This window comes from Homarus americanus, unplaced genomic scaffold (assembly GCF_018991925.1).
Source record: "Homarus americanus isolate GMGI-L3 unplaced genomic scaffold, GMGI_Hamer_2.0 scaffold20465, whole genome shotgun sequence".
Classification (NCBI taxonomy): domain Eukaryota; kingdom Metazoa; phylum Arthropoda; class Malacostraca; order Decapoda; family Nephropidae; genus Homarus; species Homarus americanus.
The window spans coordinates 9,205,092-9,231,794 of record NW_024756914.1 but is presented as its reverse complement, the minus strand read 5'-3'; the positions used below and the strand labels follow the sequence as shown (position 1 = coordinate 9,231,794).

The following is a 26,703-nucleotide window of genomic DNA, read 5'->3' as shown; positions in this document are numbered from 1 at the left end:
ATAGAGATCAGTTCGTGCTCGTTTGGGCTGTTCTTATAGAGATCAGTTCGTGCTCATATGGGCTGGATGCGGTTGTGGAGTCGAACAGCAATTCTCGGACGAGGGATCTCAGGTGGTAGTAGGAGCCGGTGTTGAGGATGGTGCAGATGCTTGTCACCAAGTTTGCAGATGAGGTCGTGGTGATGGTCAGTGAGAGCCAAAAGGGTCAGTGTGTTGAGCGCTTCTTGATATGTGGAGTAGGAAGGGGACAGAATAATCTTGCATGCCCCCTTTTGCACTTTTTCAAGGTGTTTACGTTGTGTGGCATTTACGGAGGAAGACCAGGTAGGGGAGGCATAGGTGAGCTTAGAAAGTATGAATGTTGAGTAAACACTGAGGAGCTCTGGGGGGCTCTGTGTGTGTGTGTGTGTACTCAACATACAAATGTGCACCAATAAGTGTTAAGTAGTCGTATACAGTAAAATATTAATAACAAAATGTCACTATAATAATAATAATAATAATAATAATAATAATAATAATAATAATAATAGTAATGGCCCTTATTATTATTATTATTATTATTATTATTATTATTATTATTATATATATATGTGTGTGTTGAGGCTGGTAGAAACTCATCTCTCACCTCTAATATCACCTCTCATCTCCCATCTCTCACCTCTAATCTCATCTCTCACCTCTAATCTCGCCTCTCATCTCTCACCTCTAATCTCTCGCCTCTAATCTCTCACCTCTCATCTCTCTCTTCCTCCCCTCTAATCTCTCACCTCTCATCTCTCACCTCTCACCTCTTATCTCACCTCTAACTCTGCCTCATCTCACCTCTCATCTCTCACCTCTCATCTCTCTCTCACCCTAATCTCTCGCCCTCATCTCTCACCTCTCATCTCTCACCTCATCTCTCACCTCTTATCTCTCACCTCACCTCTAATCTCTCACCTCTCATCTCTCACCTCTCATCTCTCACCTCTCATCTCTCTCTTCCTCCCCCAGTTGACCACGAGGCCAAGGTGACGTCAGACGATCAGGCTCGCTCGCTCCTCAACCGGTTCCTGGGAGCTCAGGTGCTTATGTCAGGCGTCGAGTCCATGATGGCTTCCTCCTCCCTCTCTGAGTCCTCCAGGTGAGTCATGAGTACTTCAGGTGAGTCAAGAGTCCTCCAAGTAATCCGCTAGATATAAAGTGTATGCACACACAGACATACACAGGTACAGTACACAGACTTACACGTTTGGCCTCAGGGTGTACTATATACGTGACTCCCCACACCCGCCACCACCACACACCCGCCTACACACACACCTACCACCACACACCCGCCACCACACACCCGCCACCACACACCTACCACCACACACCTGCCAACACATCCGCCTACACACACTTGCCACCACACACCTCCCAACACACATCCGCTCACACACACACCTGCCACCACACACCACACACCCACACACACACACCTGCCACCACATACCCACACCACACACCTGCCACCAGCACACCTGCCACCATGCACCTGCCTACACACCTGCCACCATGCACCCGCCTACACACACACACCTGCCACCATGCACCCGCCCACACACACCTGCCACACCTGCCCACACACCTGCCACCACACACTCGCCTACACACCTGCCACCACACACCCGCCTACACACACCTGTCACCACACATCTGGCCACCACACACCTGCCACCATGCACCTGCCCACACACACTCACACACACACCCGCCTACACACACCACACCACACACCCGGCCACCACACACCTGCCCACACACACACACACCTGCCACCATGCACCTGCCTACACACACCACACCACACACCTGCCTACACACACACACACACCTGCCACTATGCACCTGCCTACACACACTCAAGCACCACACACTCTGCCTACACACACCTGCCACACACCTGCCACACACCCGCCACCACACTCCCATCGCACTACGCTATCAGACAGAAGAGGCCGTATATGTGTGTATATGTGTGTGTGTGTGTGTGTGTGTGTGTGTGTGTGTATGTCCTCAACCACTAGTGTTTGTGCACACAGCTGACATTTCCGTGTGGTCACGATCTCGGTATCGACCACAACTCACACACACACTCTCCTCCCTCACCACTCACTTCCCCCACTCATTTCCTCATTCCTCCTCTCTCCCTCCCTCCTCCTCCTCCTCCCTCCTCACCACTCACTTCCCCACCAAGTTCCTCCCACCTCTCTCCTCCCTCCTCCCCCTCCCTCCCTCCCTCCCTCACTCACTCACTCACTCATTACTTCCCTCACTCAGTTCCTCCCTCATTCCTTCCTCTCTCACTCTCTCCCTCAAACACTTGTGATAGTGAATTTACGTAACACTGTGACTTTCGCAAACACTGAGTGACTCTGTATCATTAACCACAGAATGTTGTCTTGGTGGCGTCAGCCTCAGATAGTCCAGGTGCAGTGTCATGTTTAATATTGATCAGGTTATCGCTCCTGACCAAGATTAAGCATACAACCCAATTGGAAATAAGCAGCTGACAGCTTTGTTGGCTGTCCTTGGTCAAATTGCTTTACTGTTTACCATTGTAGTATACTATACCTGCACTGTCAATATTCTTGCTGAACTGTATACAATACCTGCATAGTTTATATACATGTCTATCTAATTGTAAACATGTATGACAATTTGGCTGGATTATTATTATTATTATTATTATTATTATTATTATTATTATTATTTTTATTATTATTATTATTTTAATTTTTTGTATTATTAATATTATCATTATTATCATTATTATTTTACAGGGCTGTGACAGACGGGGAGAGTCGAACCACCGTGACGCAGGAAGCCAGTGGCCACACGTCCAGTACCGCCACTAAGGATGGCGCCGTCACTGACCACCACAGTGCCTCCTACAGTACCGGCCCTCACACCTCCACCACCACCCTCAAGGTCTGTACCATACTTACTTTTTTACTTATAATGACTGGCCTCATGGTCTGCCCCCACACACACAAATACACACGCACCGGGTACCATAATGGTTGCCCCTCGTGTTCAAGGATGGCTGGTCCTAGGCCCACCGAGGCGTAAATTTGTTCAGGATGTAGAAGCTGTCGCCAACACAACAACAACACCCTAAGTTAACGAGCTGCATGACCCAGTGTCAAGCAACAGTCCGAGAAGACCGGACAACTCACCAACTGCACTGGCTAACCATTACCCCGAAACACTATCCACAAATCGATTAACATCCAGGTCCTCAATTACTGCTGGGTAGACAGAGGCAAATGGCGTAAAGAAACTTGCTCGCAGTTTCACCCTGCCCGGGGATCAAATACGGGTTCTCTTGACTAATCACTACACTACACTAGGTCAGCTGGGTGTAGTGGTCAGCTGGCAACCCTCTGAGTGACCTTAGGTGTAGTAGTTAAGTGTCGTAAAGCTCTTTGTGTTATGGAAACATTGTCGTTTTATTGTTGGTGAGGAAACTGATTTATGGCGGCCCCAAATACAGTATCTCACCTCTCAACCTGCGAACCCCAACCCCTAAAACTCTGAACCCCAATCCCTAAAACTCTGAACCCCAATCCCTAAAACTCTGAACCCCAATCCCTAAAACTCTGAACCCCAATCCCTAAAACTCTGAACCCCAATCCCTAAAACTCTGAACCCCAACCCCTAAAACTCTGAACCCCAACAGAGATAACAGATAGAGGTGATGACACTTATTAGGTCAGTTTAAATAGGCAACACTTACCTGTATCTTACCTACATGTAATTATTGTAATATTAAATCATCTTACAACGGGATAAGTGAATCATCGCTATATTAACTGTCCTTCACCTGTAATTACTGTGATATAAGGTAAATTAGTCCGTATAATGACATAGACTTGTGAACGAGGTGCAATATGAGCTGAATTGATCCCCTTTACCCCCTCCCCTCTCCCCCCCTCCCCCTTCACCCTCCCCTCTCCCCTTCCCTTCACCCTTCCCTCCCCCCTCCCCCTTCACCTTCCCCCTGGTAGTTGTAGGTACTTGTTATCTTTATTTGTTTCTTTGTTGTTTATCTGTTTATTCTTTGCTTACCTGTTGTTAACTTATCTCTGTTGGTAGTTCTTAAGTTAACCTCTGATGGTAGTTATTGATATGTATGACGTCATAATATGGCAGAGGAATTACTTACGAGGTTACTGTGAATTGATTTATTACTGTTGGGAAAGTTATTAAGATTACGAGAGGGGGGAGAAATAGAGAGGGAGGAGGAAATAGAGAAGCGGAGAAGGAGGAGGTAAGGGGGCGAAGTAGATGGGAGGGTGGTCTAGGAAGGAGGTTAGAGGGAGGGAGAGAAAGGGAGGGAGGTAGAGGGAGGGTGGCAGAGGAGGGGGTGGCAGAGGGGCAGGGGAGGTGGGAGGGAGGAGGGTAGGGGCGGGGGATTGGAGAGGAGGGGGTGGTAGAGGAGGGTGGTGGTGGGGGAGGTTGGTGGTGGGGGAGGGGGTGGTGGGTGGTAGGGGAGATGGGTGGTGGGGAAGGTGGTGGGGGAAGGGGTGGTGGGGGGGTGGTGGGGGGAGGTGGGTGGTGGGGGGAAGGGGTGGTAGAGGGGAAGGGGTGGTAGAGGGAAGGGGATGGTAGAATTGTGGTAGTGTGGTTATAGTAACACTGATAGTTGTGGTAAAGGAGTTAATGGTCCGTGTTGTAGACTGTAGGGGCCACCAGGCAGTGTTGATAATATGACAGTTAGTGGCCCTGACTGGAATTATACCCTGGCAGTCATGAGGAAATTTCGTGGCCAATAATGGAAGCCCCTCGAAATCGAGGATGGCCGGCCCAAGGGCCTCCTAGGCGTGAATTTGTGTAGGTGTAGGAGCTGTCGCCAACATAACTACCACACCCCGAGTTAACGAGCTGCATGACACAGTGTCAAGGAATAGTCCGAGAGGACTGGACAGCTCGCCAACTGCACTGGCTAACCATTACCCCGGAATACGATCCGCAAATCGATTAACAGCCAGGTTCCCAATTACTGCTGGGTAGACAGAGGCAAATGGCGTAAAGAAACTTGCCCATAGTTTCACCCTGCCCGGGGATCGAAATCGGGCCGGCTCGCTTACGAGGCGAGGATGCTGACCATTACACCGCAGGTCGATTTAATCCACTCCTCCTGGACAACATACCAACACTTCAACAGACAGACACCGACGACTGCTTGATCGTTGCTGTGGAGGATAAGTAAGGTTGATCAAGGTTTAAGTGCATTAAGAAATAAATGGTAGGAGGAGCGATAAAGGGCATTAAGGGCGCGGGCAGCGTGGTGGTGGCGGCGGCGCAACTATTAATACATCTCTCCATGCTGGGCCAGGCGGGCGGCGGGCGGCCTGGCCAGCCTCGCCTTCCATACAGCTCTACACTTGTCCTGTTTACCGTGTGTCTTTGATGATACCCAAGCAGCTTAGAGCCAGGTGGGCGGGAAGGGTGGTGGCGGCGGAGGGGTAAGAGGAGGAGGAAGAGGGGGACGTGGGCGTGGTATGGGGTAGAGAGAGTGGAGGTGTATCGCGGGCAGACACTCAGTCGACGCTTGCTCAGTGTAAGGAACACACACACACACTTGGCTGGCTCCACGCCTCGCCCCTCTGTGTACCCAGGTGGTGTAGCTGACACACACACACACACACACACACACCTCCAGCAGCGCACCCGGCAGTACTACACGTCCGCCACTTCTCCTCCGCCAGCGCTCCTGCCCCTCAAACCGGCCCCACCCACTACTGCAGGTGGGTTTGTCACACTCTTTTGAGCGGGACCGCAGTTGACTTCTGCCACAACCAGAATAACACACTCGGCCAACCACACATCCAGCATCCCACACCACCACACACACACACACACCACACACACACACACACACACACACCACCACACACACACACCACACACACACACACACACACACACACACACACACACACACACACACACACACACACACACACCACACACACACACCTACACACACACCACACACACACCACACACACACACACACATCCACACACACACACACACACACACACACACACACACACACACACACATACCCACACACCACCACACACACACACCACACACATACCCACACACCACACACACACACACACACACACACACACACACACACACACACACACACCCACACACACACACCACACACCACACACCCACACCACACACACACACACACACACACACCACACACACACACACACCACACACACCCACACACACACCCACACACACCCCACCACACACCCACACACACACACATCACCCACCCACCCACACCACACACACACACACACACACACACACCACACACACACACACCACACACCCACACACACACACACCACCCACACACCACACACACACACACCCACACCACACCACACACACACACACACACACACACACACACACACACACACACACACACACACACACACACACACACGTGCACAATCACCCACAGACCACCACCCCCCACACTCAACACACACCCACACACACACACACACTCCACCACACACTCCACATCACACCACCACACACTCCCCACACACTCCCCACACACCCACACACACACCACCACACACACACGCCCCCACACACCACCACCACCACACCACACACACCCCACACACACCACACACACCACACACACACACACCACGCCCCCACAACACCACACCCACACCACAACACACGTCACACACCACCACCGCCCACACATACACACAACACAAACATCTCTTACGGTGTGGGTCTATGCTATGTGGTCTATGTGCATGCTATGCTAGGTGGTAGGTAGGTGCATGCTAGGGTGTGGGTATGGCAGGGTGCATGGGGTGTGGTAGGGTGTATGCATGCATGTGGCTAGGGTGTGGTAGGTGGTGTGTGGGGGGTAGGTGTATGCTAGGGGTGTGGTAGGATGGTAGGTAGGGGGGTGTGGTAGGTGTAGGGTGTGTGGTGTATGCTAGGGGTGTGGTGTGTAGGGTGTGGGTGGGGTGCTAGGGGTGTAGGGTGTACTAGGTGGCCCTAGGGGGGTGTGGTAGTAGGGTGTGGGTAGGTGTATGCTAGGGTGTGGTAGGTGTATGCTAGGGTGGTAGGTGTAGGTGTGGTATACTGTGTGTGGTATGTGTATGGTAGGTAGGTGCTATGGTTTAGGTGGTACCATGGTCTGGAGTGGTGCCATGGTCCTGTAGTGCCATGGTCTGGTGCCATGGTCTGTGGTGCCTTGTCTGGGTGGTGCCATGGTCTGAGTGGTGCCATGGTCTGTGTGGTGTCATGGTCTGGGTGGTGGTGTCATGGTGTGGTGCCATGGTGGTGCTGGTCCATGGTGTGTGGTGTCATGGTCTGTGTGCCATGGTCTGAGTGGTGGGTGTGTGGTGCCATGGTGTGGTGATGGTGCCATGGTGTGTGGTGTGGTGCCATGGTCTGTGGGTGGGTGCCATGGTGTGGTGCCATGGTGAGTGGTGCCATGGTCTGGGTGGTATGGTCATGGTGTGGTGTGGTGAGTGGTGCCATGGTCTGAGTGGTGCCATGGTCTGTGGTGTCATGGTCTGGTGGTCTGGGTGCCATGGTCTGAGTGGTGCCATGGTCTGTGTGGTGTCATGGCATGGTGTGTGGTGCCATGGTCTGGGTGGTGTCATGGTCTGTGGTGCCATGGTCTGTGGGTGTCATGGTCTGGGTGGTGTCATGGTCTGATGGTGGTGGTGCCATGGTGTGGTGGTGCCATGGTGTGGGTGGTGCCATGGTCCATGGTCATGGTCAGGTGGTGCCATGGTCTGAGTGGTGCCATGGTGTGGGTGGTGCCATGGTGTGGGTGGTGCCATGGTCTGGGTGGTACCATGGTGTGGGTGGTGCCATGGTCTGGGTGGTGCCATGGTCTGGGTGGTACCATGGTCTGATAATGAATTGATATTACGACGGTTTATTTAGTAAAAAATTACAGATACTGAGTTGACAATAATAACAACATTGACATGGCTGGATTAGTACACGTGACAATGTTACCACGATTATCACATTTATTTAATTATTTATTTATTTATATTTGCATTATATGTATACAGTATACATATTTTACAATGGAGCTGATACACTGTAATCTGATAAGTGAGTGAAGCAATACAACATGGGTTGTGTTAAGGTCACAATATATGATATAATGGTTTTGGTAGTGCCGTAGTGCTGGTAATGCTCGGATGGTTGGGTGTAAGTTGTTCCACACCTTCACACCATGATATTTTATGGAGGTCTGGGATTGGGAGGAGCTCAGTAGCTCTTTGTGTCTTAAGTTGTATCTCTGGTTATTTTGGAACTGGATATAATTATTGTCAACCAAATGATTAACTAATTTATAAACAAATAGAGCACATCAGTAAGTGTTGATATCCTCAAATTTTAATATTTTCAATTTAGCAAATTATTCGTTAATGTGATCAGATTTTTTTTTTTTTCAAATAGGTCATTGTCTGCACAACTCACTTCTGGGCAATGACCAGGGGTTGTGTCTTAATGGTACCTGAGGCCCCCCATAGTGTGTGACAGTGTACCAGGTGTTGGTAAACAAGATCATAATTTATTTATTTCATTGCTGCAAGAGTGAGTGACTGACAGTGTAATACAGGATACCGCTCTGCTTATTGACTTTACTGTGAATGGTTTGTATGTGGTTTCTCCAGTTTACTTTATCATTAACAATAACCCCAAGGAATTTAGTATTTTGTTCACGTTTGAGGACTGTATTACCAAGGTAAAGGGGGTCCAAATCTAGGGTAAGTTTTTCCTTCTGTGAAAGATTGTGTAGTGTTTTTGTTTGTTTTTTCGAGATTTAAGGTCAGTTTATTACATATTACTCAGGTACTGACTTTAGTCAGTTCACTGTTCATAGTTCTCATCAAGGAATGGAAATCTGAGTGACTGGGGTAGAGATTATTATCGTCTGCAAATAAGTTGTGTTTTACAAGTGTGCTGGCGTAGACTCATACATTTATGTACAACAACAACAGTACTGGACCGAAAATGGAGCCTTGAGGGATGCCATACAAACAAAATTGATTAGGAGTCAAATTGGTGATTGTTATAGCAGACATACTGTACTGCTTCCTGTTAGACAGACATAAGGCAAAACAATTATGTGATAAACCCCAAATGCTGTAATGTTCAAGCTTTGACAGGAGGATGGTATAGTTGACGGTATTCTGGGTGGTGCCATGGTCCAGATGGTGCGGTGGTCCGGGTAATGCCATGGTCCGGGTATTGCCATGGTCCGAATGGTGCCATGGTCCGGGTAGTGCCATGGTCCGGGTAGTGCCATTGTCCTGGTAGTGACATGGTTCGGATAATGCCATGCTCTGGATGGTGCCATGGTCTGGATGGTGCCATGGTCCGGGTATTGCCATGGTCCGGATGGTGCCATGGTCCGGGTAGTGCCATGGTCCGGGTATTGCCATGGTCCGGATGGTGCCATGGTCCGGGTAGTGCCATGGTCCGGGTATTGCCATTGTCCGGGTAGTGACATGGTTCGGGTAGTGCCATGGTCTGGGTAGTGCCATGGTCCGGGTTGTACCATGGTCCGGGTAGTGACATGTTCGGGTAGTGCCATGAATGGTAGTGCCATGTTCGGTTGTACCATGGTCAGATGGGGTAATGAGTGTGTGTGTGTGTGTGTGTGTGTGTGTGTGTGTGTGTGTGTGTGTGTGTGTGTGTGTGTGTGTGTGTGTTGTGGAAGGAGAGGAAGGTTGTGGTAGAAAGAGGAAGGTTGTAGTAGGGAGAGGAAGGTTGTGGTAGGAGGAGGAAGGTTGTAGAAGAGGAAGGTTGTAGTAAGAAGAGGAAGGTTGTAGGAGGAAGGTTGGTAGGGAGAGGATGGTTGTGGTAGGAGGAGGAAGGTTGTAGTAGGAAGAGGAAGGTTGTAGTAAGAAGAGGAAGGTTGTAGTAGGGAGAGGAAGGTTGTGGTAGGAGGAGGAAGGTTGTAGTAGGAAGAGGGTTGTAGTAAGAAGAGGAAGGTTGTGGTAGGAGGAAGGTTATGGTAGGGAGAGGATGGTTGTGGTAGAGGAGAAGGTTGTAGTAGGAAGAGGAAGGTTGTAGTAGGAAGAGGAAGGTTGTGGTAGGGAGAGGATGGTTGTAGTAGGAAGAGGAAGGTTGTGGTAGGAAGAGAATATCAAGTAAAGAGGAATAGTAGAGGAAGAGGAAGGTTTAGGAGAGGAAGGTTGTAGTAGGAAGAGGAAGGTTGTAGGAAGAGGAAGGTTGTGGTAGGAAGAGGAAGGTTGTAGTAGGAAGAGGAAGGTTGTAGTAGAAGAGGGGAAGGTTGTAGTAGGAAGAGATAAGGTTGTAGTAGGAAGAGGAAGGTTGTAGTAGGAAGAGGAAGGTTGTAGTAGGAAGAGGAAGGTTGTAGTAGGAAGAGGAAGGTTGTAGTAGGAAGAGGAAGATTGTGGTAGGAAGAAGGTTGTAGGGAGAGGATGGTTGTGGTAGGGAAGAGGAAGGTTGTAGTAGGAAGAGGAAGGTTGTGTAGAGAAGAGAAGGTTGTAGTAGGGAAGAGGAAGGTTGTAGTAGGGAAGAGGAAGGTTGTAGTAGGGAAGAGGAAGGTTGTAGTAGGAAGAGGAAGGTTGTGGTAGGAAGAAAGGTTGTGGTAGGAAGAGGGGAATGTAGAGGAAGAGGAAGGTTGTAGTAGGAAGAGGAAGGTTATAGTAGGAAGAGGAAGGTTGTAGAGGAAGAAGGTCAGGTAGGGAGAAGGTAGAGGGAAGAGGAAGGTTGTAGTAGGAAGAGGGAAGGTTGTAGTAGGAAGAGGAAGGTTGTAGAGGGAAGAAGGTTGTAGTAGGGAGAGGAAGGTTGTAGTAGGAAGAGGAAGGTTGTAGAGAAGAGGAAGGTTGTAGTAGGAAGGAAGGTTGTAGAAGAGGAAGGTTGTAGTAGGAAGAGGAAGGTTGTAGTAGGAAGAAGAAGGTTGTAGTAGGAAGAGGAAGGTTGTAGTAGGAAGAGGAAGGTTGTAGTAGGAAGAGGAAGGTTGTAGTAGGAAGAGGAAGGTTGTAGTAGGAAGAGGAAGGTTGTAGTAGGGAAGAGGAAGGTTGTAGTAGGAAGAGGAAGGTTGTAGGAAGAGGAAGGTTGTAGGAAGAGGAAGGTTGTAGTAGGAAAGAGAAGGTTGTAGTAGGAAGAGGAAGGTTGTAGAAATAAGAAGGTAGAGAGGAAGAGGAATAGTAGGAAGAGGAAGGTTGTAGTAGGAAGAGGAAGGTTGTAGTAGGAAGAAGAAGGTTGTAGTAGGAAGAAGTGTTGTAGAAAGGAAGAGGAAGGTAGTAGGAAGAGGAAGGTTGTGTAGGAAGAAGAAGGTTGTAGTAGGAAGAGGAAGGTTGTAGTAGGAAGAAGAAGGTTGTAGAGGAAGAGGAAGGTTGTAGGAAGAGGAAGGTTGTAGAGAAGAGGAAGTTGTAGTAGGAAGAGGAAGGTTGTAGTAGGAAGAGGGAAGGTTGTAGGAAGAAGAAGGTTAGTAGAAGAGGAAGGTTGTAGTAGGAAGAGGAAGGTTGTAGTAGGGAAGAGGAAGTTGTAGTAGGAAGAGGAAGGTTGTAGTAGGAAGAAGGTTGTAGTAGGAAGAGGAAGGAGGTTATAGTAGAGGAAGAGGAAGGTTGTAGTAGGAAGAGGAATAGTAGGAAGATAGTGTAGAGGAAGATGAAGGTAGTAGTAGGAAGAGGAAGATTGTAGTAGGAAGAGGAATAATAGAAAGAGAAGAGGAATAATAGTAGTAGGAAAGAGAAGGTTGTAGGAGAGGAAATGTAGTAGGAGAAAGATTGAGAGGAAGAGGAATAGTAGGTAGGGAAGAAGAAGACTAGAGGAAGAGGAAGATTGTAGAGGGAAGAGGAATAGAAGAAGAGGAATTGTGGTAGGGAGGAGGAAGGTTGTAGTAGAAGAGGGAAGATTGTAGTAGGGAAGAGGAAGGTTGTAGTAGGAAGAGGAAGGTTGTAGGAAGAGGAAGGTTGTAGAGGAGGAAGGTCAGAGAAGAGAAAGGTTGTGGTAGGAAGAGGAAGGTTGTAGAGGAAGATATTGTAGTAGGAAGAGGAAGGTTGTAGTAGGAAGAGGAAGGTTGTGGTAGGAAGAGGAAGGTTAGGTAGGAAGAAGAAGGTTGTAGTAGGAAGAGGAAGGTTGTGAGGAAGAGGAAGATTGTAGTAAGGAAGAAATTTGTAGTAGGGAAGAGGAAGGTTAGAGGAAGAGGAAGGTTGTAGAGGAAGAGGAAGGTTGTAGTAGAGAGGATGGTCAGTAGAGAGAAAGAGAAGGTTGTAGTAGGAAGAGGAAGGTTAGAGAGGAAGAGGAAGGTTGTAGAGGGAAGAAGGTTGTGGTAGGAGAGGATGGTTGTAGTAGGGAAGAGAAGGCCAGGTATGAGAAAGGTTGTAGAGGAAGAGGAAGGTTGTAGTAGGAAGAGGAAGATTGTGGTAGGACGATGGTTGTGGTAGGAGAGGATGGTTGTAGTAGGAAGAGGAAGGTTGTAGTAGGGAGAGGAAGATTGTAGTAGGAAGAGAGGAAGGTGAGGTAGGAAGAGAGGAAGGTTGTAGTAGGAAGAGGAAGGTTGTAGTGGAAGGAAGGATTAATGGAAGGAAGAGGAAGGATTGTAGTGGGAGGATTGTAGTAGGAAGAGGAAGGTTGTGGTGGGAAGGTTGGTAGGAAGAGGAAGGTTGTGGGAAGGAAGGTGTAGTGGAAGGGGGTTGTGGTAGGAAGGGTTGTGGTAGGGAGAGGAAGGTTGTAGTAGGAAGAGGAAGGTTGCAGGTAGAAGAGAGGAGGTTGTGAGGAGAGGTTGTAATAGGGAGAGGAGGTTGTAGGAAGAGGAAGGTTGTAGTAAGAAGAGGAAAGGTTGTAGTAGGAAGGAGGTTGTGGGAGGAAGGTTGGGTAGGGAGGGTTGGTAGGAAGAGGAAGGTTGTAGTAGGAGAGGGAAGGTTGTAGTAAGGAAGAGAGGAAGGTTGTGGTGAGGAGAGGAAGGTTTGTGGTGGGAGAGGAAGGTTGTGGTAGGGAGGAAGGTTGTAGTAGGAAGAGAGAGGAAGGTTGTAGTAGGAAGGAAGGTTGTGGTAGGAAGGAAGGTTGTAGTGGAGGGAAAGGTTGAGTGGGAAGAGGAGGTTATGATGGGAAGGAGGAAGGTTGTGGTAGGGAGAGGACAGGTTGTGGTAGGAGGAAGGTTGTAGTAGGAAGGAAGGTTGTGGTGAGAGGAAGGTTGTGGTAGGAAGAGGAAGGTTGTGGTGGAAGAGGAAGGTTGTGGTAGGAAGAGAGGGAAGGTTGTGATGGGAGGAGGAAGGTTGTAGGGAGAAGGTTGTAGGAAGGAAGGGATTGTAGTAGGAAGAGGAAGGTTGTGAGAGGGAAAGAGGAAGGGTTGTGATAGGGAGGGAAGGTTGTGGGAAGAGGGGTTGTAGTGATGGGAAGGGAAGAGGAAGGTTGTAGGAGGGATAGGAAGAGGAAGGTTGTGGTAGGAAGGGAAGGTTGTAGAAGAGGAAGGTTGTAGTGATAAGAAGGAAGGGTTAGCAGTAGGAAGAGAGGAAGGTTAGTAGGAAGAGGAAGGTTGTGGTAGGAAGGAAGGTTGTGTGAGGAGAGGAGGATTGTGGTAGGAAGAAGGTTGTGGGAAGAGGTTGTGAAGAGGAAGTTATGGTAGGAGAAGGTTATGGTAGGAAGAGGAAGGTTGTGGTAGGGAGAGAGGATGGTTTGGGTAGAAGGAGGTTGTGGAAGGAAGGTTGGTAGGAAGGAAAGTTGAAGGTTGGTAGGGAAGCGGCGGTGAAATTTAGGGAACTGGTGCTAGAGCTTGTGAACTACAAATGGTGATAGTGGTGGCAGTTGTGGTGGTGGTTGTAGTAGTGGTGGTAGAGGCAGGTGTTAATGATTGTATCAGTGGTGGTAGTTGCATGTGTTAGTGATCGTGGTAGTGGTGGCCAGCAGACAGTACCGGCACTCCGAACACCTGGGACACTGCTAGCCTAGTCCATACTACCAGTGCCATGACAGTTACCCTCATGTGTCACCATAACACACACATACACACTCCGCCAGACCGTCACACAACACAGTGGCTGGGTGTGTGTGTGTACAGTGAGCAGTATAGTGCCTCCGTCGTTCACTATGCTTCTATGAGGAGAGAGAGTCATCCTCATCTAGGCTTCACAAAATGTTCGGTTTCTTGGTTTTCTGAGCAGTATTTTTAAAGTTAAAAGAGTATTTGTTTGTTTATAATAAAATAATAATAATAATAATAATTAACGGTTTATTGAAAAAATTCTGCAGCCCGAAGGCTGAAAATATACATTGGACATAAATGACTTATTACATACATTGGTGGTTTAACAAAAGCCTTCATTAGAGAAAGGTAAAGGAACATACAGTGAACATACAGATTAATGTAGGTGTTGAACAGCAAACTCGTAGTGTAGTAACTCCCTCCCAGATGGTGTTAGGAGGAACTCACGTGGTGTAGTAGTTCCCTCAGATGGTGTTATGAGGGACCTGGCGTGGTGTAGTAATTCCCTCGCAGATGGTGTTATGAGGGGCCTCATGTGGTGTAGTAATTCCCTCTCAGATGGTGTTATGCGGGGCCTCACGTGGTGTAGTAATTCCCTCATAGATGGTGTTATGAAGGGCCTCACGTGGTGTAGTAATTCCCTCACAGATGGTGTTATGAGGGATCTGACGTGGTGTAGTAATTCCCTCACAGATCAGTGTGTATGTGTGTGTGTGTGAGGTAGACAGCCTCCAGACAGCAAGTACAGTTATACCGAAAACATTACATTCACAAGTCAACAACTGCGAACAAACAGCCTTGGCATGACAGGACGCTCTCTGTCAGTCGCCAGCCCGGCCAACTGTCATCTTGTAATACCGAAGTCAATGACCCACTGCCGTGTCTGTCATGCCTGCCTTGTGTCACATTACCTCATGACATTTGTCCTCACGTGACGATATTTATCAGACTTAACCCTTATTATACAGGTGGTGGTACAGTTGGTTCCTTATACAGGTGATGGTACAGTTGGTTCCTTATACAGGTAGTGGTACAGTTGGTTCCTTATACAGGTGGTGGTACAGTTGGTTCCTTATACAGGTGGTGGTACAGTTGGTTCCTTATACAGGTGGTGGTACAGTTGGTTCCTTATACAGGGAGTGGTACAGTTGGTTCCTTATACAGGTGATGGTACAGTTGGTTCCTTATACAGGTGGTGGTACAGTTGGTTCCTTATACAGGGAGTGGTACAGTTGGTTCCTTATACAGGAGTGGTACAGCTGGTCTTATACAGGTGGTGGTACAGTTGGTTCCTTATACAGGTGGTGGTACAGTTGGTTCCTTATACAGGTGGTGGTACAGTTGGTTCCTTATACAGGTGGTGGTGCAGTTGGTTCCTTATACAATGTGATGGTACAATTGGTTCCTTATACAGGTGGTGGTACAGTTGGCTCAGTAGAGAAGGTTTGAGTCACCTCTTGGCTCCTGCTATACAGTAAAGAATGTGACCCGTGGCCAAACTCTCACTGGTGAACACGGTGACTGACGCCCAGCACGGTGACGGTAATAATGATGCGTGTCTGTCTGCCTATGTATCTGTACTCGCCTCCCCACCCATCTACCAGCCCTCACCTCCCCACCCATCTACCAGCCCTCACCTCCCCCTCACCTCCCACCCATATACCAGCCCTCACCTCCCACCCCCATATACCAGCCCCTCACCTCTCCCCACCCATCTACCAGCCTCCCTCACCCCCCCCACCCACCCACTACCCTGCCCTCACCTCCCACCCATCTACCCGCCCTCACCTCCCACCCATCTACTCAGCCCCCACCCCCCACCCACATCCAGCCCCCACCCCCACCCATCCCAGCACCCTCCCCACCCATCCCACCCGCCCTCACCCTCCCCACCCCATCCCCGCCCCCACCTCCCCACCCATCCCAGCCCTCACCCTCCCCACCCACTCCACCCGCCCTCTCCCCACCCATCTACCAGCCTCCCTCTCCACCCATCTACCAGCCCTCACCTCCCACCCATCTACCAGCCCCCTCACCTCCCCCACCCATCCCAGCCCCCACCTCCCCACCCATCTACCCGCCCTCACCTCCCCACCCATCTACCACAGCCCTCACCTCTCCACCCATCTACCAGCCCTCCCACCTCTCCACCCATCCACCAGCCCCCCACCTCCCCCACCCATCTACCCGCCCTCACTCCCCACCCATCTACTCAGCCCTCACCTCCCACCCATATACCAGCCCTCACCCTCCACCCATCTACCAGCCCTCACCTCCCACCCATCTACCAGCCCCACCTCCCCACCCATATACCAGCCCTCACCTCCCCAAATCATATACCAGCCCTCACCTCCCCACCCATATACCTCCAGCCCTCACCTCCCCACCCATCTACCAGCCCCTCCCTCCCAAATCTATATACCTGTGCCCTCACCTCCCTCCACCCATCTACCAGCCCCCCCCCCCATCCACCAGCCCCACCCTCCCCACCTCCCCACCTCCCCAGCCCACCACCCCCACCTCACCAGCCCCTCCCCTCCCCATCACTCACCAGCCCCACCTCCCCACCCATACCAGCCCTCACCTCCCCACCCATCTACCAGCCCTCACCTCCCCCACCCTATCACCTCCCCACCCGCCCCCACCCCCCCCCACCTCCCACCCATCTACCCGCCCTCACCTCCCCACCCATCCACCAGCCCTCACCTCCCACCCATCTACCTCACCTCTCCACCTCCCCACCCATCTACCAGCCTCACCTCTCCACCCATCTACCAGCCCCTCTACCCGTCCCACCACTCCCCCCTCACCTCCATCTACCAGCCCCCACCCCCCCACCCATCTACCAGCCCTCACCTCCTCCACCCATCCACCTGCACCCTCCCCACCCATCTACCAGCCCTCACCCCCCACCCATCCACCAGCCCCCCACCCTCTCCACCCATCTACCAGCCCTCACCTCCACCCACCCATCTACCAGCCCTCACCTCCCCACCCATCTACCAGCGCCCCCACTCCCCCACCCATCCACTCACCCTCACCCTCCCCAACCCCATCTTACAACCCTCTCCCCAACTCCACTCCACCCCCCACCCCCCACCCATCACCAGCCCCACCTCTCCACCATCTACCAGCCTCACCTCACCCATCTACCACCCTGCCTCCCATCTCCTCCCCCCAACGACCCACCAGCCCCCACCCCCACCCATCCACCAGCCCTCACCCTCCCCACCCATCTACCTGGGCCCTCACCTCCCCACCCATCTACACCCTCACCTCCCCACCCATCTACCCCTCACCCCCCACCCATCCCAGCCTCACCTCCCCACCCACTACCCGCCCTCATCCCCACCCATCTACCAGCCCTCACCTCCCCACCCATCTACCAGCCCCTCACCCTCCACCCATCTACCAGCTCCCTCACCTCTCCACCCATCTACTCAGCCCTCACCTCCCCACCCATCTACCCGCCCTCCCACCTCCCACCCATCTACCAGCCCTCACCTCCCACCCATCTACCAGCCCTCACCTCTCCACCCATCTACCAGCCCTCACCTCCCAAACAATAAGTAAACGTAAGTGATGATAAATTAAGTGCTGCGGTCATAAGGTGTTGTCAGTGGTGTCTGGCTACCGTTTGGTTCACCATCAATGCGGAAGTTTTCAACATTGACGTAGGCTCTGTGTATGAATGTACTGTATGTATGTACTGTATGTATGTACTGTATGTATGTACTGTATGTATGTATGTATGTATGTATGTATTGTTATGCTGGTTGTATATATTTACAGGTGTTGTATCTGTATTTATATAATTATACAGTACATATGTTTAGTGAACTGTATATCCATGTAATGTGGTGTGTGTGTGTGTGGGACGAATGACTAAGACTGTGGAGTATGATGCCTTATATAGTACTGTTGGTATCACACACACACACACACACACACACACACACACACACACACACACACACACACACACACCAAATGCTGGTTGAAGTTTTACTAGTGGTTAGTAGTAGTGAGGCAGCACCTCTACCACTATCACCAATATTCACCACCACCACCACGACTTACTGCCACCATCTACACTCGCCACCACCACCACTCACTACTTCCACCACACACCTGCTTTCGTGTGCTGGCTGGACCTCTACTTCAACATATAAAAATAACTGTGACGATAGTTGTGGAGATGGCGGACCTGCTGCTACCAGTACTATTACCACCACTACTACCACCACTACTTTTTTTTCTTTTTTCTTTCTTTTATCAAAAAAGTGGCCTCAAGCCTCCCCCAATAGCCACACCTTCGCCACCATTTTATTACCTTAAAATTAAATATCCTAATACATAAGTAGCTATCCTAGCTGTGTTGAGTTAGTTGAGCTGCAGATCTATAAAGGCATTCAGTGACTGTTGCCTCATAGTCAATATCTGCAACTGTTGTCGGCTTTGGGGCCGATGCTCTCCTTCCCCTGAGGCAGAGCAAAGCATACCTAAGAAGAGAAAAGGACAGTCGACATCTCACCCAGGCTGTAACATAACTTCTGGGCTGCTGCTTCTGTTCGGATAGCACCTCCGCGAGTCTGGCGAAGAAGCATCTTGCACTTGGTCCCATCCCACCGGAAGTTGTGAACACCAGAGGAGTGAAGCTGCCTTAATCAACGTTCTGAATTTTCTCCCCTTATGCCCTTGTCTTGTCGTTCTCGTTTCTCCTATGTGCAGCATCGAGAGCTAGGTTACAGTGACATGTTACCTTGGGATAAAAAATCCTGATATCAAAGAAGGCTCGCTGTCCCCGTGTCCAGAATCATCGAGCACTGACGTCAACATGGGCTTCGTTGGATGTGTTTGAAGTCCTATGTTGGAAATTCTCACCGTCCAATGGAAGGAGGATGAGTTCTACCCTGACATCAAGACACATTTCCTTCAACATATTTGCTGTGAGATCCCTTACTTCGTCATGCCTCATGCATATGAAGCCCCCTTTCTTGCACACCATGGCGTGATCGACGTTATAGGAAGAGCCATACACGCATTGGGAGGGCAAACCTTCTATTGGCCTACCGTACCTTAGAGCATTGGCATCTGTAAATTCTTGTTTATTGAGACTGAAACCATTTGCCCTTATCGATAACGTAGTTAACCAGTTCGAGGCGCCCACCCCCTGTGCTATAGCTTCTTTTTTTTTCAAATTCTCTGGTACTTGCAGCATCAGTTGCTGCAACTTATCACTTTGGTCGTACTGTCGTTCTATCGTAATGGAACGTCGAATCTTGTTTACTTCACTGGTATCCACCTCACCTGTTGCATTCTGAGTTATTATGTGGTCCGTGAGGGCTGCCGTGAGCTAAACTGAGTCTTGATGTTTGGTGGCAGCAATCTCCTCTGGATTGGTCAATCCCATTCCTCCCAGTCTCGGTGGTATTGCAAGGAGAGATCTTTCTACTGGGGTTAAGTGAAGATGTTTCACTAATTTGGGAATGAAATTGATGCTGATAGCTTCTTCCAGAGGGTGGAGGAGAGGTCTGATATCAGGGATAGTGCGTATCAGGTAGTTCGATGCTTGATTCCATGGGTGAATGCCGCAAAAGCCTCATGTGGCTCTGTGTTAGCAATATCAGACAGAGCTTGGATTTCCCTAACCCACTCATTCACCTTTCCCATTACGTACTCGGTCTTGAAGTCCGTCGTGCCGATTACTGCACCTAGGCCAATCTGACTCCTCTCCAATCTTATATGGGGTCCAGTACTGTTTTTGTTGTACATAAACGACATAGTCCATGCCAGCACACTCATAAAATACAACTTATTTGCAGACGATAATAATGTCTATGCCAGCAACTCAGTCCTCCATTTCTTGATGAGAACTATGAACACTGAATTGACTAAAGTTAGGACCTGGGTAATAAGTAATAAACTGACCTTAAACCTTGAGAAAACCCACGCTCTTTCACAGAAGGAAAAACTTACCCCCTGACTTGGTAATACAGTTCTCAAATGCGAACAAAATACTAAATTCCTCGAAGTTATTGTTGATGAGAAACTTAACTGGAGAAACCACATACAAGCCATTCACAGTAAAGTCAATAAACAGTGTGGTATCATGTATCACACTCGACAGTCACTCACTCTCACAGCAATGAAAGAAATCTATCATGATCTTGTTTACCAACACCTGATACACTGTCACACACTATGGGGGCCTCTGGTTCTTCAAAAACACAATCTCTGGTTACTGCACAATAGAGAGTTGTACGGACAATGACCTACTTGAAAAAACAGATCACACAAACGAAAAATTTTCTATATTGAAAATTTTAAAATTCGAAGATATTAACACCTACTGCTGTGCCCACCATTTTTTTATGTCCTCCACTTTTCCTGCGCCTGTAAGGTCGTCAGCATACTCCACTTGCTTGTCCTCGGTTGTTTCAAATTTGATTGTGTGTTGAAGCACGGATAGGCCTATTCAGTACATTGCCATTGCAACAGGGTCCCCCTGCATTGTTCCCTCAGTTGACTGTATGTTGGTATCACTTCTTAGAGCCATGGTGTTTACTATATAGAGGTCTGATGGATTCCTATAAGTGTTTTCTACATACATTGCAAAGCTTGGACACTTGATCTTGATGTTGTGCAGTGCGGCTTTGCAGTTAAATATGTTGAATGCGTTGGAAGCGTCAACCAGGAGAACGGCCTCACAATCATGCTGCTCAAATATCGTTCTCATGACGTGAATGGCAGCTTCCCCTCCAGCCTGGTGGCCAACACAAACTTGCAGGTTCCCTGCTGCTGCCCTGACATCATCCTTTCGCTACTACCACCACTGCTGCCACCACTACTACTACCACTACCGTACTACTACTTTGCTGTCACTCGGAATCGAGTATGACGATCATCCAGCTATGATACAATGATATGGGTTACCTTCGTTGGTGAATTTTGAGGTGACCAGAGAGGCCGTTACGGGACCGGCAGGGTCGTTCACAGATGTTGCACACGTGGAGGGCTACATCTAGTGCGGGAGGGGCGGCAGCAGCGTCTTTCCGCCGTTGGCGCTTGTCTGCCTATGTTTGTATTCGGGCTAATTCGAAAATATTGACACCTTCTCATGTGGTGCTCCTCCAAGGGTTACGGTGTGGAGTAATCGTCTCCCAGGTGAGGGGGTCGATTTGGCACTTTTTCAGGTTTGTCTTAAGACTATCCTTATACCTTTTCAGTTGCCCGCCAGCTTTATGTTTACTATTAGGATGTATTAGGATATTTAATATTAAGGTAATAAAATGGTGGCGAAGGAATGGCTATTGGGGTAGGCTGGAGACCACCACCACCATCACTACTACAATCACCACCACCACTACTACTACTACTACCACCACCACCACCATCACTACTACTATCACCACCACCACCACCACTACTACTACTACTACTACTTTACCACCACCACACTACCGCCACCACCATCATCATCATCATCGTCATCATCATCATCATCATCATCATCCTACCACTACCACCACCACCACCACCATCAATACCAATCACCACCACCAATCAACTCAATCAACCATCATCACCACTACCACCACCATTACCACTACCATCACCACCAATTCACCACCAATCAACCACCATCATCACCAACCAACCACCACCACCAACTTCAATCTTCACCACCAACCAATCAATCAATCACCAATCAACCAATTCACCACCATCTACCACCAACTAACTTTCACCACCACACCTCACCCACCAACCAACCACCACCAACCACCACCACCCACCAACCAACCACCACCAACCAACCACCACCACCCACCACCACCCACCAACCAACCAACCACCATCACCACCACCATCAACCAACCACCACCATCACCACCACCACCCATCAACCAACTAACTAATCATCACCACCACCACCACCACCACTGCCACCATCACCACCACCATCACCACCACCACCACCACCACCACCAACCACCCACATCACCAACCAACCAACATCACCACCAATCACCACCATCACCACCACCAACCACCACTCCACCACTACCACCACCACCACCACCACCACTACCACCACCACCGCCATCACCACCACCACCACCACCACACCAACCAACCACCACACCACCACCAACCAACCCACACCCACACCACCACCACCAACCAACAACCCCCACCCACCACCACCACCCACCACCATCACCCCACTACCACCAACCAACCACCACCACCACCACCACCACCACCAATCGCCATCAACCAACCAACTGCCCACCAACCACCGCCCACCAACTAACCAACCAATCACCACCACCAACACCATCACCAACCAACTTCAACCCCCATCTCCACCACCACACCACCACCACCCCACCACCACCACCCACCACCACCGCCACCAACCAACCAACCACCACCAATCAATCAATCACCTCACCACCAGCCACCACCACCACCTCACTACCACCTCACTCACTCACTACTCACCACCACCACCAACCACCACCACCAACCACACCACCACCACCACCACCACCACCACTTCACCACCACCACCACTATCAGTACCACCACCATCAATACCACTACCACTATCACCACTACCACCACCACTACTACCACTACTACTACTGTAATCACTGCACCACCTGTACCACTACTTTCACACCACTATCACCACCACTATCACTATTGTTCACTACCTCACCACTACTACCACTATTTCATTGGCCACCACTGCTATCACCACCACTACTACCACTACTCACCACTACTAACACTACCACTACCACCACCACTACCACATTACACCACCACCACCACCACCACCACACTACCACTATGTGTTTACTCCTTACCATCTCCTCACACTAAGGCTGCGTTAATGTATAGTGTCATTGTGAGTATGTAAGATTGATAGTGCATTATGCAGACATTGTGAATATGGTGATTGATATGCATTATAAGTGACATTGTGAGTATGATGAATGATAGTGTATTAATTATGGTGACTTTGTGAGTATGGTGATTGATAGTGTATTATGGTGATATTGTGAGTATGATGAATAGTGTATAATGGTAACATTAGAGTATGGTGACGTGGGGTGTATTACATTTACATGGTGATATAAGGTGAGATGTGGTGACGTCAGAGCCCTGGTGACGCACTGGGAGACGATACATCTGGTGACTGAGGCTCTGGTTATGAATAATCCCCACTGAAGAGAGAGAATTACATGCCGCCTGGTGACACGGCTGCTTGGTGACACGGGTGGTGACTCGGCCACTCAGACTCTGTGTAAGTGACATAGCTACTTGGTGACTCGCGGGTGACAGCCTGGTGACTCGGGGTGGGTGACATAGCTACTTGGTGACTCTGCGGGTGACAGTTTCCTGGTGACTCGGTAAGGACATGGCTGTCTAGTGACACAACCACTTGGTGACTCGGGTGGTGACAGCTTCCTGGTGACTTCCGTGGGTGACACGGTTACCTGGGTACATGGGTGGGATGACACAGCTACTTGGTGACCTTGATGGGTGACAGAGAGATTAATGAGTTGCTCTCTCAGAGAGAGAGAGAGAGAGAGAGAGAGAGAGAGAGAGAGAGAGAGAGAGAGGGACTAAGCATGAGAACGGCTGCACTACGGAACGTCTTGCCACAACCAAACTTTATTTTGGGTGTGAGGCGACCAAGGGTTGTCGTGCCCCTGCAAACACCTGTTTGTGGCGACCCCTGTCTCACTCACACCTCCGGTAGGTTGAGGGTGTCAGTACACCATGTATAAAATATTTCTAGTGGATATTGAACCGTCACACACACGTCCTGAGGCATGTCAGGTCTTGTGGGAGGCATCGTCAATAAAACAACAACCAACCCTGCTGACGCTGTATACAATCAGAAGAGTTTTACCAGGTGACTCCAGCTCACTTGTCCCTTCCTGCAGTATTAGTGATTCTACATATGGTGGAATTAACATTAGGTACATTTGCACGAATAATCTGGTAGTGGCAGGTGGCTGGGCAGGTAGTGGCCGGTATTGACGGGTAGTGTGGCTGGTATTAAGGGGTAGTCGTGCCGGTATTGACGGTAGGGGGCGAGTAGGTTTATACTGGCGGGGCGAGTAATGGCCTGTAGTAGGGGAGGGTAGTGGCGGTCACGGCTGAATGTTGACTATTTACTCTGATGCCAAAATATGTGTTGCCTGAGAGTGCGTTATGTGTTGCCTGAGAGTGCGGTGGCGTTGGGCTGAGAGTGCGGTATGTGTTGACTGAGAGTGCGGTATGTTGTCTGGAGAGTACGTTATGCGTTGCCTGAGAGTGCGTTATGTGTTGCTCTGAGAGTGTTATTATAGGGCTTTCTTTTGCCTTAGAGTACATTGTGTTGCCTGAGAGTGTTAAGTGTGTTGCCTGAGAGCAAGTGTTATGTAAGCTGCTCTGAGAGTGCGTTATGTTGCCTGAGAGTGCAAGCAGGTTACCTGAGTATGTAGACTCCAGTTTCAGTGAGAGAGAGAGAGAGAGAGGAGAGAGAGAGAGAGAGATGTATGACGTAATAGTGACAACCTACATATCCGGCGTTCCATCCATTGATTGGTGTTTGTCGAACATGACGTACGTTAGAGTCACTGCCATTATTGGTTAAGACTGGTGGCGGGACACTAGTGACGTCACTGTGGGCAAGACTCAATTAGCGAAGTCTCATTCAAAGGCAGACAGTTGACATCGGGGTGGCCGGAGGTGATCACCAATCTTCCCCTCTAGTGAGCTCATGACGATCATATCCCAGCTTATTTCACCTGTTGATTAAACACCCTAGTTGTTTTGCTAGGTTAGGTTAGGTTAGGTGTTTCATCAAAGTGAAATAAACGGAGGTTGCTGATATTCATAAGGACGTCATTGCCTTTACAATATGCGAACAACACAAATGGCTGCCGTCCAGCTTGTCGTGGTGTTTTCGTTAACACCATTGCGCTTGTCGTGGTGTTTTTCGTTAACACCGTCCAGCTTGTCGTGGTGTTTTCGTTAACACCGTCCAGCTTGTCGTGGTGGCTTTTGGTTAACACCGTCCAGCTTGTCGGTGTTTTCGTTAACACCGTCCAGCTTTGTCGCGGTGTTTTCGTTAACGCCGTCCAGCTGGTCGTGGTGTTTGCGGTTAACATCGTCCAGCTTGTCGTGGTAGCTTTTCGCTAACACCGTCCAGCTTGTCGGTGTTTTCAACGCCGTCCAGCTGGTCGGTGTTTTGTTAACATCGTCCAGCTTTCTTGTCGTGTTTTCGTTAACACCGTCCAGCTTGTCGTGGTGTTAAGCAACATCGCACAGCTTACGGTGTTTTCGTTAACGCCGTCCAGCTGGTCGTGGTGTTTTGGTTAACATCGTCCAGCTTGTCGTGGTGTTTTCGTTAACACCGTCCAGCTTGTCGTGGTGTTTTCGTTAACACCGTCCAGCTTGTCGTGGTGTTTTCGTTAACACCGTCCAGCTGGTCGTGGTGTTTTGGTTAACACCGTCCAGCTTGTCGTGGTGTTTTGGTTAACACCGTCCAGCTTGTCGTGGTGTTTTCGTTAACACCGTCCAGCTTGTCGTGGTGTTTTCGTTAACACCGTCCAGCTGGTCCACCACGCTTAGAGTCTCAGTTTATATGGATAAATAAAGGTGAGTTTTAGTTCAGGCAGACTTCATCATTCAGTTGGTGAGAGCGTCGTTCGTTAATAATAATAAGCGAATATTATATATTATTTAAGAGTAACCACATGTAGACATACTAACGTTTGTTTTTATTTATTTATTATATCAACTGCCAGGGTTTGTAATCCTTTCGAGCCGTTTGTCGCACTTAAGAATTATAATCTGGGTACAGTACAGTGTGTACCGCCAGTTTATATTATTTAGCTTCTGGAAGACTCTGGGAGCCAATGGGCCAGTCACTTTCTATAATAAACAATAAATACTTCAGAAATAAAAGAAATGCACAGTATGTATTTTTTAATGGCATTACTCTTTGAAGTTGTGTGTTGTAGTTAGTGTTGACTCACGGCGTGTTGTTCATTTTGTTGTTGAATTAAGACTGTAGTTCACTATTGTTCAGTGGTGTGTATCTCTGTAATATGTAAAACAAGGGGTGTCGTCCCCCTCTGTTTAACTCATTAAACTTCTTTTCCAACCTTTCCCCCCACGACTATATGTTGTGACTTCTCCATCCCTCATGTCTGGCTGTGCCTTGAGCCCCAGCATGCAGTACGCTCATTAGGCTCACAGGGCCAAACTATAACGCGTTCTCTCATATATTGTACGGCAGTTTACCCTCTGCCTCTACTCTGTGAGGACTACAGAAAATGGTTTCTTCTGCGATACAAAGAAAATATAATAATCAACGATAAAGGGAAACTCTTACTATTGGAAGGGGTGTTGTCTGTTGCGGGAATATCAAGGGCGGATCCAGCGGGGGAGGGGGGGGGGTCCTCGGGTTCCGGACCTACATTTCACCAGAAATTTCCAATACTTTTTCTTTAATACAGTATTATACTCAGGTGTTTTTGTATAGTAAAAAGTAGGTAATATTTTACTTTCGGACATGAGTCCTTAGGGGTTAACCAATATGTTTTTCCAGTGTGTGTTAAACGAATCTGACCTTCATTTTTGGAGGAAAT

At 49.3% G+C, this 26,703-nt stretch overlaps 1 protein-coding gene across 1 annotated transcript in view; it reads left to right on the top strand.

Moving 5' to 3' along the window:
- The window catches only part of LOC121857084 (cell surface glycoprotein 1-like), a gene marked incomplete at its 5' end in the record, with an annotated part of 77,891 nt that overhangs the window by 12,757 nt on the left and 38,431 nt on the right, over positions 1–26,703 (top strand). The window contains 2 exon segments of the mRNA XM_042352938.1: positions 997–1,126; positions 2,811–2,958. Coding sequence (XP_042208872.1) covers positions 997–1,126; positions 2,811–2,958 — 278 coding nt within the window.